The sequence below is a fragment of the Anolis sagrei genome, chromosome 11 (genome assembly GCF_037176765.1).
Source record: "Anolis sagrei isolate rAnoSag1 chromosome 11, rAnoSag1.mat, whole genome shotgun sequence".
Taxonomy (NCBI): Eukaryota; Metazoa; Chordata; class Lepidosauria; order Squamata; family Dactyloidae; genus Anolis; species Anolis sagrei.
Window position 1 is genome coordinate 33,447,511 of NC_090031.1, and position 16,446 is coordinate 33,463,956.

General features: G+C 46.4%; 1 protein-coding gene across 2 annotated transcripts in view; it reads right to left on the bottom strand.

Annotated features, from left to right (window-relative positions):
• Nucleotides 1-444: 444 nt before the first annotated feature.
• The window catches only part of ELN (elastin), a 48,269-nt gene continuing 32,267 nt past the window's right edge, over nt 445-16,446 (bottom strand). For both annotated transcript variants that reach the window (XM_067472175.1, XM_067472174.1), the window contains exons 20-33: nt 15,380-15,517; nt 15,247-15,297; nt 14,248-14,379; nt 14,087-14,146; nt 12,959-13,135; nt 12,733-12,792; nt 11,469-11,636; nt 10,655-10,702; nt 10,509-10,547; nt 10,320-10,388; nt 8,112-8,132; nt 6,564-6,581; nt 5,624-5,668; nt 445-2,805 (exon numbers count right to left, since the gene is read on the bottom strand). In XM_067472175.1, the coding sequence (XP_067328276.1) occupies nt 2,780-2,805; nt 5,624-5,668; nt 6,564-6,581; nt 8,112-8,132; nt 10,320-10,388; nt 10,509-10,547; nt 10,655-10,702; nt 11,469-11,636; nt 12,733-12,792; nt 12,959-13,135; nt 14,087-14,146; nt 14,248-14,379; nt 15,247-15,297; nt 15,380-15,517 (1,052 nt within the window). In that variant the 3' untranslated portion in view covers nt 445-2,779. The remainder of the gene's footprint in view (nt 2,806-5,623; nt 5,669-6,563; nt 6,582-8,111; nt 8,133-10,319; nt 10,389-10,508; nt 10,548-10,654; nt 10,703-11,468; nt 11,637-12,732; nt 12,793-12,958; nt 13,136-14,086; nt 14,147-14,247; nt 14,380-15,246; nt 15,298-15,379; nt 15,518-16,446) is intronic.

Sequence of the window (16,446 nt, forward strand, 5' to 3'; positions counted from 1 at the left end):
TAGATCGGCCCCCTCATTAATGGTATTTCGGAGAAAAGTGAAAACCTGGTTATTTGAGCAGGCGTTTGGATAGGCAGTGCAATGAATATAGGAAAACGGAACTACGGATGACGAGCTGGATCATGATTCTAGTTATGAGATGCTAATGAGTTGTTTACTGATGTGAAATTACCTAGTATATTATTGTGTTAATTGTTTTTAAATGGTTTGTATGATTCTAGCATTGAATTTTTGCTCCTGTTTGTTGTTAACCGCGTTGAGTCGCCTAAGGGCTGAGAAACTGCGGTATACAAATAAAGTAAGTAAATAAATAAATAAATTCTAGCAATGCAAGTGAGGACCAGAAAAAAGTGGAAGACCTTGACAAACTACAACTTCCAGGTTCAAGAAACGAGAAGCATTCCCCAGGGGAAGAAAAAAAATAAGACAACCAACAGACTTCCGTTTCCTTTAAAAAGTTATTTATTAGTCAGGTAATTTTTATTATTATTATTATTATTATTACTTAAATTCCATTCCATTTTTTTTGTTTTGTTTTGTGTTTTTTTTTTTCGTCCCAGTTTGGAGACGGAGGAGGACGGGTTTGGCGGGTCGCCCGGATGGGACGGGGTCGGCTCTGGACCATTGTGACGCGGGTTTGGGACTAATCTGGCCCAATGGAAGCAAGGAAGGGGGGGGGGGAGAGAAAGGGGACCGCCAGCTGCGGCTTCGGGATTAAGGTCAATCCCATCGGGGGAAGAGAAAGGCCGGAAGGGTCCAGCGGAGCCGAATGGCAAGGCAAGTGGGACCTGCGTCAACGGTGTGATGCATCAGCTCCGAAAGCCAACGCGATCCTAGGCTGCGTCCAAAAGAGTCTTAGTGTCCAGATCGAAGGGAAGGAAAGCCATCGTCCCGCTCTCTTCCGCTTTGGTCAGACTGCTTGACCTGGAACAAAACTAGGGAGCCTTAGAGCCAACTGTGTGATGCGGCAGCTCAAAAGGCCAATGCGATTCTAAGGCTGTATTGAGAGAAGTCAGGATCCCGTTCTATTCTGCTTTAGTCAGACCTCACCTGGAACAGCCCTCCGTCCAGGATACGGACAAGACAGAGGGGCCACCACAATGGTCAAAGGTCTGCAAACTATAAATCCCTCTAAAGAACTGGGGGTGTTTAGCTTGGAGAAGAGAAGGTCGAGAACAAGGGACAGGAAAGCCAGGTTTAAATATCTGGAAGGAGGCCGTACTGAAGAAGGGGGCAAGCTGTGTTTTCTGGCACGCTAGAGCATGCATCCTCAAACTGTGGCCCTCCAGCTGTTTGGGCCTCCAACTCCCAGAAGCCCTTACAAGCTTATTCAATTGTCAGGAATTCTGGGAGTTGAAGGCCCAAACAGCTGGAGGGCCACAGTTTGAGGATGCCTTCTCTAGAGACTGGGACATACAGGAGCCATGGGTTCAAATGGTAGGAAAAGAGATGTCATCTTGGGAAGGAACCCCTGTTTCCACACTGGAATAGATTGCCCTGGAATTGCCTTCTTGGGAGGCATTTAAGCAAGGGCTGAATGGCCATCTGTTGGGAGGGTTTGGATTGTGTCTTCCTGCCTGGTGGAAGAGGTTGGACTGGATGGTCCTTGGGCTCCCTTCCAACTCATAAGACCCTATGACTGATTGAGTGATTGATGCATTCATTATGTCTTCCTTCCTGGCAGAAGAAGGGTGGACTAGATGGCCCTTGAGGGTTCCTTCCAACTCTAGGATCCTATGATTGATTATGTCTTCCTTCCTAGCAGAAGAGGGAAGGCCTAGATGGCCTTTGGGGTCCCTTACAACTCTAGGATCCTATGATTGATTGATGCATTTATTATATTTCCCTTCCAGACAAATGAAGGGTGGACTAGATGGCCCTTGAGGGTTCCTTCCAACTCTAGGATCCTATGATTGATTGGTTCATGCATTGATCATATCTTCCTTCCTAGCAGAAGAGGGATGGCCTAGATGGCCTTTGGGGCCCATTCCAACTCTAGGATCCTATGATTGATTGGTTCATGCATTGATTATGTCTTCCTTCTTAGCAGAAGAGGGATGGCCTAGATGGCCCTTGGGGTCCATTTCATCTCTAGGATCCTATGATTGATTGATGCATTTATTATATCTCCCTTCCTGACAAATGAAGGGTGGACTAGATGGCCCTTGAGGGTTCCTTCCAACTTGAGGATCCTATGATTTATTGGTTCATGCATTGATTATGTCTTCCTTCCTGGCAGAAGAGGGTTAGATTGGATAGCCCTTAGGGGTCCCTTCCAACTCTAGGAGCCTATGATTGATTGATGCATTATGTCTTCCTTCCTGGCAGAAGAGGGGTGGACTGGATGGCCTTTGGGGTCCCTTCCAACTCTAGAATCCTATGATTGATTGATGCATTGATTATGTCTTCCTTCCTGGCAGAAGAGGGGTGGACTGGATGGCCCTTGGGGGTCCCTTCCAATTCTAGGGTTCTATGACTCTGTGAAGAAGTCCAGGGAGCAAAGGAGCGGCCATGGACCCCCCAGGGGAAGCTAAAGTGCTTGGGCGACCCCCGCCCCTCCGCCAAGGAGATGGTCAAAGTAGCACCAAAGACAGGGCAAGGGGCTCGGCGGGCCGTCTTTGGGAGGGAGACTGTGTGGGGCAGCGGCAAGGATGGTGCCAAGAGGAGAGGGGTTCTGTGGGCAAAAGGGGTGGATTGGGGTGGGTGGGTTGGGGGTACATTCGAGACCAGGCAGTAGCACCAAAGTTCATGAGGTGAAAGGTCGGCGGTCAGTTCGGGGCTACTTCCGTCTGCGGCCGAGGGCACCTGAAACAGAGGGCGAAAGAGAGAGACATGAAGGCACCATTGGCATCGGGGTATAGGGGTAAATCCACCCTACAGACCCCCAAATTTGTATACCAGTATTTACCAAAGCAACTATATTATTATTATTATTATTATTATTATTATTATTATTATTATTGCCTACCACACTTTTTTCCCAGGACTGAGACTCAGAGCTATTATTATTATTATTATTATTATTATTATTATTTTTAGGTGAACTACAACTCCCATGATGCCATTAACTCCGAAAAACTCCATCAGTACTCAAAGTTTGTTATGTTGGGCAAGTTTGCCCTAGATGCATCATCGGTGGGGTTCAGCGTGCTCTCTGGCTGCAGGGTAAACTACAACTCCCACTATGGCGAGTCAGTCCTCTCAAACCCTTCCAATAGCTTGAGTTAGTCATGGGAGTTCTGTGTGCCAAGTGTCATCCAGATCCATCATGGGTGGACGTCACCATTTCTCTGGTTGTGGGTGAACTACAACTTTCAGAAAGGAAGCTCAGTTTTCTCCAAATCCCTCCAGTGATCAAATTTTGGCATGTCGGGTATGTGTGCCTAGTTTGATCCAGATCCATCATTGGTGGAGGTCACAGTTTATCTGGTTCTGGGTGAACTACAACTCCCATATAGAAAGGTCAGTTTCTCCCAAATCCCCCTCAGTAGTCAAATTTCAGCATATCCGCTTTGTGTGCCTAGTTTGGTCCAGCTCCATCGATGTTTGGATTCCACAGTGCTCCCTGGATGTAGGTGAACTACATCTCCTCCAAATCAAGGTGAATTTTCCCCAAAGATGTCCAGTATCTTTTGCTGTTCATGGAGATTCTGTATGACAAGTTTGGTCCAATTCCATATTTGGTGGAGTTCAGAGTGCTCTTAGATTGCAGATGAACTATACATCCCAGTACCTACAACTCCTCTAAATCATGGTGAATTCTCCCCAAACCTTTCTAGTATGTTCAGTTGCTGATCAGTTCCTCTGTGTGCCATAGAAAAGAATAGGAAAGAGTTATGGGAGAGGCAGTGGATGGGGGTGATGCAAATTCCACACCAATGGAGAGAGTAAGGAACGCTGGGATGTCTGTGATGGAGGAAACACATAAAATCTAGGGTGAAATGGTCACCGTATTAAAGCCTTCACTTGGGTGGTGGGCAGTGTGGTGTTGGTGGAGGACATTGGCAGGGCTTTTGGACATGTTTATGGCGCTCACTGTAACCTGCAATGTCATTGGAAGGAGGGCCATTGGTGTCTCCTGAGTGGTGGAAGCTAGAGCTGTTTGTTGGCAGGAGTTTGTCTGTGGAAGTAGACACCCCAGCCACATAAACATAAAGGTAAAGGTTGTCCCCTGACATTAAGTCCAGTTGTGTCCGACTCTGGGGTTGGTGCTCATCTCCATTTCTAAGCCGAAGAGCCGGCATTGTCCGTAGACACCTCCAAGGTCATGTGGCCAGCATATATATTTTCCCTTTCATTATGTATATAGATAAAGGTTGTCCCCTGACATTAAGTACAGTTGTGTCCGACTCTGGTGGTTGGTACTCATCTCCATTTCTAAACCGGAGCCGGCATTGTCCGTAGACACCTCCAAGGTCATGTGGCCAGCATACATATTTTCCCTTTTATTATGTGTATAGATAGATTATTATTACCTATCCTGCTTTTCTTCCGGGGATGGGACTCAAAGCAGCCATTATTATTATTATTATTATTATTATTATTATTATTATTATCTCTCCCAACTGACTATATCCAAAGATAGGCTTTTGAGGGTTTTGGAGTTGCAGAATTGGGTGTTTGCAGGCTTGCTAGCAATAATTGTGAATATGAGGGCCCACTGCAAAAAACTGCAGACATGGAATGGTAAAGACAGTGGTTCTTAACCTTTCTAATGCTGCGACCCCTTAATACAGTTCCTCATTAGTGGTGACCCCCAACCATAATATTATTCTCGTTGCTACTTCACAACTATAATTTTGCTACTATGTATTGTCGAAGGCTTTCATGGCTGGAATCAATAGGTTCTTCTGGGTTTTTTCGGGCTTTATGGCCATGTTCTAGAGGCATTTCTCCTGACGTTTCGCCTGCATCTATGGCAAGCATCCTCTGAGGATGCTTGCCATAGATGCAGGCGAAACGTCAGGAGAAATGCCTCTAGAACATGGCCATAAAGCCCGAAAAAACCCAGAAGAACTTATATAATTTTGCTACTGTTATGAATCATAATATAAATATCTATTTTCATTCACTGGACTAAATTTGGCACAAATACGTGATATGCCCCAATTTGAATACTGGTGGGCTTGGCAGGGGATTGAGGTTGTCATTTGGGAGTTGTAGTTGCTGGGATTTATAGTTTACCTACAATCAAAGAGCATTATGAACTCCAACAACTCCCTTGACCAACAGAAAATACTGGAAGGGTTTGGTGGGCATTGACCTTGAGGTTTGGAGTTGTAGTTCATCTACATCCAGAGAGCACTATGGACTCACACAATGATGGATCTGGACCAAACTTGCCATGAATACTCAACATGCCCAATGTGAATGAACACTGATGGAGTTTGGGGAAAATAGACCTTGGCATTTGAGAGTTTTAGTTGCTGGGATTTATAGTTCACCTACAATAAAAGATCATTCTGATCCCCATCAATGATAGAATTGGGCCAAACTTCCCACATGGAACCCCTATGACCAACAGAAAATGTTATGTTTTTGGATGGTCTTTAGCGACCCCTCTGAAACCCGGAAAGTTCCTTTTTTGGGATGACAACTCCCAGTGTCCTGCTCCACATCTTACCATATTTTGCCGCTTTCGCAGCTGCCTTAGCTGCTGGACTCAAGCCTAAAAGAGAAGAAGAAGGAGAATATGGAGTGGAGGAGGTGAAACAGTTCCATCTAGGAATTGGCTAACTCCTCCTGTGTAACTGTATAGGAAAGTCTGCCAGAAGCATACCATCAAATCGCCTCTCAGAGAAGTCACCTCTCTCTTTTAGTTATTTTAACCCTTTACTTCAACTACTTGAATTCTGAGATTTGTAGTTTCAGGAAGATCACTCCGCAGGCCATGTTGGAGAGTTTCTAATCTTCTTCCCCTGAATGCAGCTTTTCCCTCTTTCACTTTCACCCTGATCAGCTCAATGCTATGCAATTTTGGGAGTTGTAGTTTGGTGGTGCTGTTCGCCGTATCTTTGTTGTAGAACGAATGCCATTTGGCACCGCTTTAACTGTCATGGCTCCATGTGATGGAGTCGCAAGGTCCTTAGCAAACTACAACTCCCAATATGCGATTGCTTGGAGCCACGGTGATTAAAAGGAGTGCCAAAGGGAACTACAATGTAGATGCGCCCCTGGCCTATAGAAATCTCTTCCCTGGACAAAGCATGGTGGGAAATAGCCGTTTTGGTGGCAAGGTAGACTGCTCCTGAGCTTGGAGGCTCAGCCATTGAAGGAGGCAAGACACCAACCTCTGTATCCCAATGTTCCTAGGGCTCTGTTGGGTTTGGGGGGTTCCCCACAATGAAGGGAGTAGGGAAGGGACAGAAAAGAGGGATGAGGTTGTTCGGGGTCAATCGACCAGTGGAAGAGATCATCTCCCAGGTCAGTGGGGTAGCAGATCCATGCCAGGAGTGGGTTTGCTTTGGTGGTGCTCTCCGTGGTGCTGAACTTACTCAAAACCCAACATTGATCCAACCTGCCAACCTCACAGTTTTTCCTACCTGAGAAGGATTCCAACTTACCTCCATAGCCAGCTCCAACTAGAAAGGCAAAAAGAAAATATATTTAGAAGGAGTATTCCAACCTTTTGGGGCTAGCTTTCTAAGGGAGGGGAGAAGGACACTGAATAAAAGGTCTCTTAAAATGAATATTCCAAGCTTTTGGAGCTACTGGGTTGTTGTAGGTTTTTCCGGGCTATATGGCCATGTTCTAGAGGCATATTTTCTTCTGACGTTTCGCCTGCATCTATGGGAAGCATCCTCAGAGGTAGTGAGGTCTGTTGGAACTAGTAAAAAAGATTTATATATCTGTGGAATGACCAGGGTGAGACAAAGGACTTTTGTCTGCTGGGGTTAGGTGTTTTGAAGCTACCTTTCTAAGGGAGGAGAGAAGGGCACCAAATAAACAGTTCCTTAAAATGAATATTCCAAGCCTTTAGAGCTAAATTTCTAAGGGAGGGGAGAAGGGCAATGAATATAAGGTCTCTTAAAATGAATATTCCAACCCTTTCTAAGGGAGGGGAGAAGAGCACCAAATAAAAGTCCTTTTAAATGAACAATGCCATGCCTTTAGAGCTAGCTTTCTAAGGGAAGAGAGAAGGGCAATGAATAAAAGGTCCCTTAAAATAAATAATGCCAGGCCTTTGGAGCTAGCTTTTTAATGAAAGGGGATAAGGGCACCGAATTAGAGGTCTCTTAAAATGAATATTCCAAGCCTTTAGAGCTAGCTTTCTAAGGGAGGGGAGAAGTGCACTGGATAAAAGGTCTCTTAAAATGAATATTCCAAGCCTTTGGGGCTAGCTTTCTAAGGGAGGAGAGAAGGGCACCAAATAAACGGTTCCTTAAAATGAATTCCAAGCCTTTAGAGCTAAATTTCTAAGGGAGGGGAGAAGGGCAATGAATATAAGGTCCCTTAAAACAAATAATGCCAGGCCTTTGGAGGTAGCTTTTTAATGAAGGGCACCGAATCAGAGGTCTTGTAAAATGAACATTCCAAGCCTTTAGAGCTAACTTCCTAAGGGAGGAGAGAAGGGCAACAAACCAGAGGTCTCTTAAAATGAATATTTCAAAGCTTTAGAGCTAGATTTCTAAGGGGAAGGGAGAAGGGCACTGAATAAAAGGTCTCTTAAAATGAATCTTCCAAGCCTTTAGAGCTAGGTTTCTAAGAGAGGAGTGAAGGGCACTGAATAAAAGATCTCTTAAAATAAATAATTCCAAGCCTTCGGAGCTAGCTTTTGAAGGGATGGGAGAAGGGCACCTACTGGGAACAAGGGCAGCAATAGTTTTTATATCATCTCTCAGTCCATCCCAGTGATCCCAGCATGCCTTAGACCAGTGGTTCTCAACCTGTGGGTCCCCAGGTGTTTTGGCCTACAACTCCCAGAAATCCCAGCCAGTTTATCAGCTGTTAGGATTTCTGGGAGTTGAAGACCAAAACATCTGGGGACCCACAGGTTGAGAACCACTGCCTTAGACAGACCAAGATGGGGCAGAACTCTTTGTGAGAGATTCGAGCTCAGTTCCCAAGATTGCATTAAAGGGTTATATAGAATTTTTCAATTGATGCCTTACCGGGAAGTCTACCACCATAACCTGCAAGGAAAGAGGGGAAAATAATACACCATCAGAATCGGTTCTGTTTTAGGGACTTGATGGATGCTATGGAAGACATATCCCATCATCGTGACCATCCTGGTGGAGATGATGGGACTTGTGATCCCCATTTTCCATCACTATCTTGAATACAATGGAGGAATTTTACTATGTGGATAGATAGATAGATAGATAGATAGATAGATAGATAGATAGATAGATGATATATAGATAGTAAGCATGGGCAATCCATGGTTCTAAATCAGGGGTCCTCAAACTAAGGCCCAGGGGCCAGATACGCCCCTCCAAGGTCATTTACCTGGCCCTCGCTCAGGGTCAACCTAAGTCTGAAACGACTTGAAAGCACACAACAACAACAACAACAACAATCCTTTCTCATGAGCCAAAAGCAGGCCCACACTTCCCATTGAAATACTAATAAGTTTATATTTGTTAAAATTGTTCTTCATTTTAATTATTGTATTGTTTTAAATTGATTTTTGCACTACAAATAAGATATATGGCATGCATATTATTTCAAATTATAGTCCGGCCCACCAACAGTTTGAGGAACTGCGACCTGGCCCTATGTTTAAAAAGTTTGTGGACCCCTGTTCTAAATGGTTCTAAAATACTTACAAAACTAGGGGGCACTGGTGTTTTGCTTCTAAAGTGTTGCTAAAGTTCTGGTGGTGAACATTTCAGAACTCTAACAAAACTTTCAAAAATTAATTATAAATGACAGCTCCTAATTGGTTCTGTCCTAAAAATCGCCAATAACAAAATAATAATGAAATTTTGAAAGTTTTGTTAGAGTTCTGAAATTTTCACCACCAGAACTTTAGCAACACTTTAGAAGCAAAGCACCAGCACCCTCTAGTTTTGTAAGTACTTTAGAACCAATTAGAACCATGAATTGCCCATACCTAATAGAGATAGAGAGAGAGAGAGGGAGAAAGCGCTTCCTTGGGACCCCATTTGCTCATCTGTGTCCCATATCTTTGGACCCCATTTGGAAAGAAAAAATCAAAATATTACCTGGTTTGCGTGGGAGCAAAAAAGAAAAAAGCAAACAGTGCCAATTCTCAACATGAAAATATGTCTTTACCTATTAAATCCTTCATGTCCTGACCTTGAGGCAAATATTTTGCAGCAATAACACCCAAAACCGAGGAAGTAATTGAGTTATTTTAAAAAATTGAAACAATGATCCCACAGTAGAGCCAATTAAAGGGGGTTCAAAGCATCGGATTGCGGTCCTGGAGTCCCGGGTTCACGCCCATGGAAAACCAGGGGGTGACCTTATAGAATCATAGAATCATAGAATCAAAGAGTTGGAAGAGACCTCCTGGGCCATCCAGTCCAACCCCATTCTGCCAAGAAGCAGGAATATTGCATTCAAAGCACCCCTGACAGATGGCCATCCAGCCTCTGCTTGAAAGCTTCCAAAGAAGAAGCCTCCACCACACTCTGGGGCAGAGAGTTCCACTGCTGAACAGCTCCCACAGTCAGGAAGTTCTTCCTCATGTTCAGATGGAATCTCCTTTCTTGTAGTTTGAAGCCATGGCTTCATTGCATCCTAGTCTCCAGGGAAGCAGAAAACAAGCTTGCTCCCTCCTCCCTGTGGCTTCCTCTCACATATTTATACATGGCTATCATATCTCCTCTCAGGCTTCTCTTCTTCAGGCTAAACATGCCCAGTTCCCTAAGCCGCTCCTCATAGGGCTTGTTCTCCAGACCCTTGATCATTTGAGTCGCCCTCCTCTGGACACTTTCCAGCTTGTCAATGTCTCTCTTGAATTGTGGTGCCCAGAATGGGACACAATATTCCAGGTAAAGTGGTCTAACCAAAGCGGAATAGAGCATGGGGAGCATTACTTCCCTGGACCTAGACACTATGCTCCTATTGATGCAGGCCAAAATCCTATTGGCTTTTTTTGCCGCCACATCACATTGTTGGCTCATGTTTAACTTGTTGTCCACGAGGACTCCAAGATCATTTTCACACATCCTGCTCTCGAGCCAGGCATTGTCCCCCATTCTGTATCTTTGCATTTCGTTTTTTCTGCCAAAGTGGAGTATGTGAGTCATACTCTCTCATCCCCAGAGGCACTAAAACAGAGAGCAGATCCACCACCTTACCGGTGTGGAAAGGTGACTAAGTATACTATTCCCTGTCCTACTCACCAGTTCCCAGCCCCCCGTAACCAGCACCACCGGCTCCGGGGACGACGCCACCGCCGCGCCCACCATAACCTGTACAGAAAGAGGCTCATTGACGTGGTTTTGAAGAATTCCTTGCACTTTTTAGACTTCCCTGTTTATCCTTGTCTCTTTCCCCTTTCCCCCAAATGCCCCGTTTCGGCCTATTTTTACCTGGAACGCCAAGTCCACCCAGTCCAGCTCCTGGCACACCTGGCAAAGAAAGAGCAGTTTGAGTGCTGTCAAACTGCATTAAATCTACAGTGTAGAAGCACCCTCATCCCTTGGTTGGCTGTATGTTGAACAGGACTTAGATTTACCATATTTAGGGGGCTTGGCTCCAGGCTGTACTCCGATTTGAGGGATTCCTGTGAGTCAAAGAGAAGGGAAGAGCATCAGCATCCGATGCATGGAGATATTTTATGGGAAGGGACTCTGGAGACCCAGGTTGGATTCCCCACTCAGATACGGAAACCCCTTGGCTGACCCAGACTTTCTCAGCCCCAGAAAACCCCATAACAGCAATAGGACCACTTAATCCTGTATTCATTGTCCATAGGAATAGAAGTATTATTATTGTTATTTTATACATAACAGGATTAGTACACAGCAAACAAGATCATGATGGGTTGTTGTAGGTCTTTCCGGGCTATATGGCCATGTTCTAGAGGCATTTTTTTCTCCTGACGTTTTGCCTGCATCTATGGCAAGCATCCTCAGAGGTAGTGAGGTCTGTTGGAAGTAGGAAAAAGGGTTTATATCTCTGTGGAATGACCAGGGTGGGACAAAGGGCTTTTGTCTGCTGGAGCTAGGTGTGAATGTTTCAAAGATCACGATGCTGGCTGTTGTATTCGATCACATGTCAGACCCTTCCCAAGTGTTTAGGGCTGTGTGATGTATTGGTGAATAATGTGTGCAGATAGGGTGGACTTTTGCAGCTGACAGATGGTGATTTTGTCAGCACAGATTGTTTTAAAGTGCAGGCCAAGGTCTTGAGTCACTGCACCTATTATTATTATTATTATTATTATTATTATTATTATTATTATGTGCTTCATTTATAACCCGCCTTTCTCACTCTGCAGGGCACTCAAGGCGGCTTACAGATCGGCAAGGATGCTCCAGGAAGCCTACCTCCAGGCAAGACTCCGCCTCCAGGGATGACTCCGCCTCCAGGCAAGACCCCTCCTCCAGGTAAGACTCCACCCCCTGGTAATACTCCGCCTCCAGGTAAGACTCCACCTCCAGGTAAGACTCCGCCTCCAGGTAAGACTCCGCCTCCAGGTAAGACTCCGCCCCTTCCTAAAAAGACATTGGGACAATTTTTCTGTTATGACTTTCTGCCCAGAAAAGTGTTGTTTCTGCAGCAAAATCAACACAGTGTGGATTCCGCAGTGGTGAAGATTCTCATCCGTCCGGGTGAATCCCGCGGAAGTTACCATAGTGTTGTTTTGGAGGACGAAGAAAATTCCCAGAAGAACAATCTCTTTGGAATATTGTGACCCTGGACTCATCGTTGAGCCTGGATCCCCAGGTTTCAGCGGTGACCAGGGGAGCATTTGCACAGCTCAGGCTCGTGCGCCAGCTGCGCCCATATCTCGGGAAGTCTGACTTGGCCATGGTGGTACACGCTCTGGTCACATCCCGCCTTGACTACTGCAACGCTCTCTACGTGGGGCTGCCCTTGAAGACGGCCCGGAAGCTTCAGCTGGTTCAGCGTGCGGCAGCCATGTTACTAACTGGAGCGGGATACAGGGAGCACACAACGCCCTTGTTGTCCCAGCTCCACTGGCTGCCGATTTGCTACCGGGCCCAATTTAAGGTGCTGGTTTTGGCCTACAAAGCCCTAAACGGCTCCGGCCCAAAATACCTTTCGGACCGCATCTTGGCCTATGAGCCCACGAGGACCTTGAGATCGTCTGGGGAGGCCCTTCTCTCGATCCCGCCTGCCTCACAGGCACGTCTGGCGGGGACGAGAGAGAGGGCCTTCTCGGTGGTGGCCCCCCGGCTGTGGAACACCCTCCCTGTGGACATCAGACAGGCGCCCTCCCTTATGTCCTTCCGAAAAGGCCTTAAGACATGGCTGTTCGAGAAGGCATTTAATTAGTGCTATAATAGTGTGGTAAAGCTGACTGGAATGAAACAAGGAATACGAGATTGGTTATGATTCCACTATGAGACGAAGCGGATTTTTTAGTGTAACTTTATAATTGTTGTATTGTTAATATGTTGTTCTGCGACTGCCTTTTTGTAAATTGCCTTTTTATGTATGTTGTACACCGCCATGAGTCGCCCTAAAGGGCTGAGAATGGCGGTTAACAAGTGCACCAAATAAATATTGAGCTCCTCCAATGCAACTCTATGGCAAGTTGGGACCATATGGCAAGTTGGGACTCACCATATTTAGCTGCCTTTGCTGCTGCTTTAGCTGCCACGGCTGCGCCGATGCTCCCGGCTCCTAACAGAAAAGACAGAAGGGTTTGGCCTTGGCAAAGTAGCAAAAGGGTCGCTGAGGACGAAAGCGGAAGGAAGGGAGAGAAACTGGGACAGTTCGTCTGCAAAGGAAACAATGGAACGGCAGGAGATTCCCATGTTAGCAAACCTTTTTAGTTTCGCTCCTTTACCTCCTGCTCCTGGAACAAGACCACCGCCAACACCGCCTACGCCACCAATGCCGCCGACGCCGCCAACACCGCCTACGCCACCGACGCCCCCGACACCACCAACACCACCGACGCCGCCAACACCACCAATGCCGCCGACTCCTGCCCCAGGAAGGACACCCCTCGCTCCGCCGGCTCCTGCTTGGGAAAAACCCACAGGCTGAAAATCCTACCTTTCATTGAATCCTAGAATCCTACAGTTAGGAGAGACCCCAAGGGCCATCCAGGACAACCAACTATATGTATGTGTATATCTGTCTATATATGTATTGTAGAATCAGAGTTGGAAGAGATCCCTAAAGGCTATCTATCTATCTATTTATCTATCTATCTGTCTGTCTGTATCATAGAATCTTAGCGTTGGAAGGAATCCCTAAAGGCCATCCAGGCCAGCCCCTTTCTGGCAGGAATACAGCATCCAAGCCCTCCTGACAGATGACCATCCAGTACAACCAGCTGTATGTATGTGTATATCACTATCTAGTATCTCTATCTGTCTGTATGTCTGTCTATTTATCTATCATCTATCTATCTATCTATCTATCTATCTATCTATCTATCTATCTCATAGAAACTTAGAGTTGGAAGTGATCCCTAAAAGCTATCCAGCCTCTTTCTGCCAGGCAGGAATACAGCATCCAAGCCCTCCCGACAGATGACCATCCAGTACAATTAGCTGTATGTATTTGTATATCACTATCTAGTATCTTTATCTATCTATCTATCTATCTATCTATCTATCTATCTATCTATCTATTTATCTATCTCATAGAAACTTAGGTTTGGAAGGGATCCCTAAAGGTTACCCAGCCTCTTTCTGCCAGGCAGGAATACAGCATCCAAGCCCTCCCAACTGATGACCATCCAGTACAATTAGCTGTATGTATGTGTGTATCTCTGTCTATATATCTATACATGTATCATGTAATCTTAGGGTTGGAAGGAATCCCTAAAGGTCATCCAGTCCAACCCCTTTCTCCCAGGTAGGAACACACCACCCAAGTCCTCCCAACAGTTGGCCATCCAGCCTCTGCTTCAAAGCCTCCAAAGGAGGAAGGAAACTCCAATGGGTAGAAGACACTTTCGTACCGTATTTTGCTGCTTTGGCGGCTGCTTTTGCCGCAGCGGCGGCCGCCGGACTTCCTGGAGCTGAGAAGAGAGGAACAGGCCGATGTTCAATCCCCGAAGGAGAGATCTGGATCCACAAAGTCAACCCAACCAACTCAGTTGAGAAAATGTTAGCCTCCTACTTAGACCGCCGACGCCGACACCACCGGGCACGAAGCCACCAGTTCCAATCCCACCAGTGCCAATGCCACCGGGTCCAATGCCACCGGGTCCAATTCCACCGATTCCTCCATAGCCAGGAGCAACTCCTCTCCCTATTGAAGAGAACCAAAATAACATATTGGCTTGTTTATTTATTTATTTATTTATTTGCTGCATTTGTTAACCGCCGCTCTCAGCCCTAGGGCGACTCGCGGCGGTGTACAACATGTAAAAACACATTTCACAATAAACTACAACAACAAAAACAACCTATCACTAGTACACTATCATCTAATTACACTAAAATAATCCGCTTCGTCTCGTCATAGAATCATAACCAATCTCGTAGTCTACATTCCGTTCCAGTTGTCATTTCCAGTTACTATAGCATTTAGTTAAAGGCCTTCTCGAATAGCCACGTCTTCAGGCTCTTCCGGAAGGACATAAGGGAGGGCGCCTGTCTGATGTCAACAGGGAGGGTGTTCCACAGCCGGGGGGCCACCACCGAGAAGGCCCTCTCCCTCGTCCCCGCCAGGCGTGCCTGTGAGGCAGGCGGGATCGAGAGGAGGGCCTCCCCAGATGATCTCAAGGTCCTCGTGGGCTCATAGGCCGAGATGCGGTCCGAAAGGTATTTTGGGCCGGAACCGTTTAGGGCTTTGTAGGATAACACCAGCACCTTAAATTGGGCCCGGTAGCAAATCGGCAGCCAGTGGAGCTGGAACAACAAGGGCGTTGTATGCTTCCTGCGTCCTGCTCCTGTTAGTAACATGGCTGCCGCGCGCTGGACTAGCTGAAGCTTCCGGGCCGTCTTCAAGGGCAGCCCCACGTAGAGAGCGTTGCAGTAGTCGAGGCGGGATGTGACCAGAGCGTGTACCACCGTGGTCAAGTCAGACTTCCCAAGGAGTTGTGGAAATAATAATAATAATATTAATAATCAGTGAGGAAGCTTCAGTGGAGACCCTGTAGTCAGCTCAACGTACCATACGCTGCAGCTTTTGCAGCTGCTTTAGCTGCAGCTGCGGCCCCAGCACCTGTTGGCAGAGAGAAAAACAAGTCAAGGAACAGGAGATGCATTGGTCCTTGGGCAGAGCAGGTTTTATCCTATTAACATACCTGGAGCTGCTGGCAAACCCGGAACACCTCCAGGGACGCCACCAACACCGGCACCAGGAACTCCACCAACACCGACGCCGGGAATGCCGCCAACACCAACGCCGCCTGGGATGGCCCCAACACCGCCTGGCCCCAGACCTGCACAGAAAAGGCATGAAATGCTGCAGCGGCTTCATGCTGCAGGATGAGAGATGCCACTGACACATATGTGATGGGGAGAGCTCTCCGGCAGTAGAATCGATTGCCTTGGAGTCTCCTTCTCTGGAAGTTTGGAAGCACAGGCTGGGTGGCCATCTGTCAGGAGGGTTTTGATGGCCTCTTTCAGCCTGGTAGGATGAGGTTATGCTGGATGGCCCTTGGGGGCCTCTTCCAACTCCATGACCACCAGTTATCTATCTGTCTGTCTGTCATTCTTGCCCTCGCGGGAAATAGATTTGTGGCTAAAATGCATTGCGGTTTCACTTTATCTGAACCAAGGAAATTAAAAAAAATTGGATGGCAATTCTACTAGAGCAAAGAAATATATGCAGAGACATATATCTATATATATGACAGACACATACATCATACATAGTGTTGCCCAAGTATACATTTTCTTTGTGGCTCTTTTCTTCCTTTCTCCATTTCCATCATATAACTTCTACTTCTCCCTTTTCTTTTCCTCCCTCCCTTCCCCCTTCCTCTCTTGCTTTCCTTCATACATCTTCTTCCATCTTCCTTCCTTCCTTCCTTCCTTCCTTCCTTCCTTCCTTCCTTCCTTCCTTCCTTCCTTATTCCTTCTTTCCTTCTTCCTTGGCTTTCCTTCATACACCTTCTTCCATCTTCCTTCCTTCCTTCCTTCCTTCCTTCCTTCCTTCCTTCTTCCTTGGCTTTCCCTCATACACCTTCTTCCATCTTCCTTCCTTCCTTCCTTCCTTCCTTCCTTCCTTCCTTCCTTATTCCTTCTTTCCTTCTTCCTTGGCTTTCCTTCATACACCTTCTTCCATCTTCCTTCCTTCCTTGCTTCTTCCTTGGCTTTCCCTCATACACCTTCTTCCACCTTCCTTCCTTCCTTCCTTCCTTCCTTC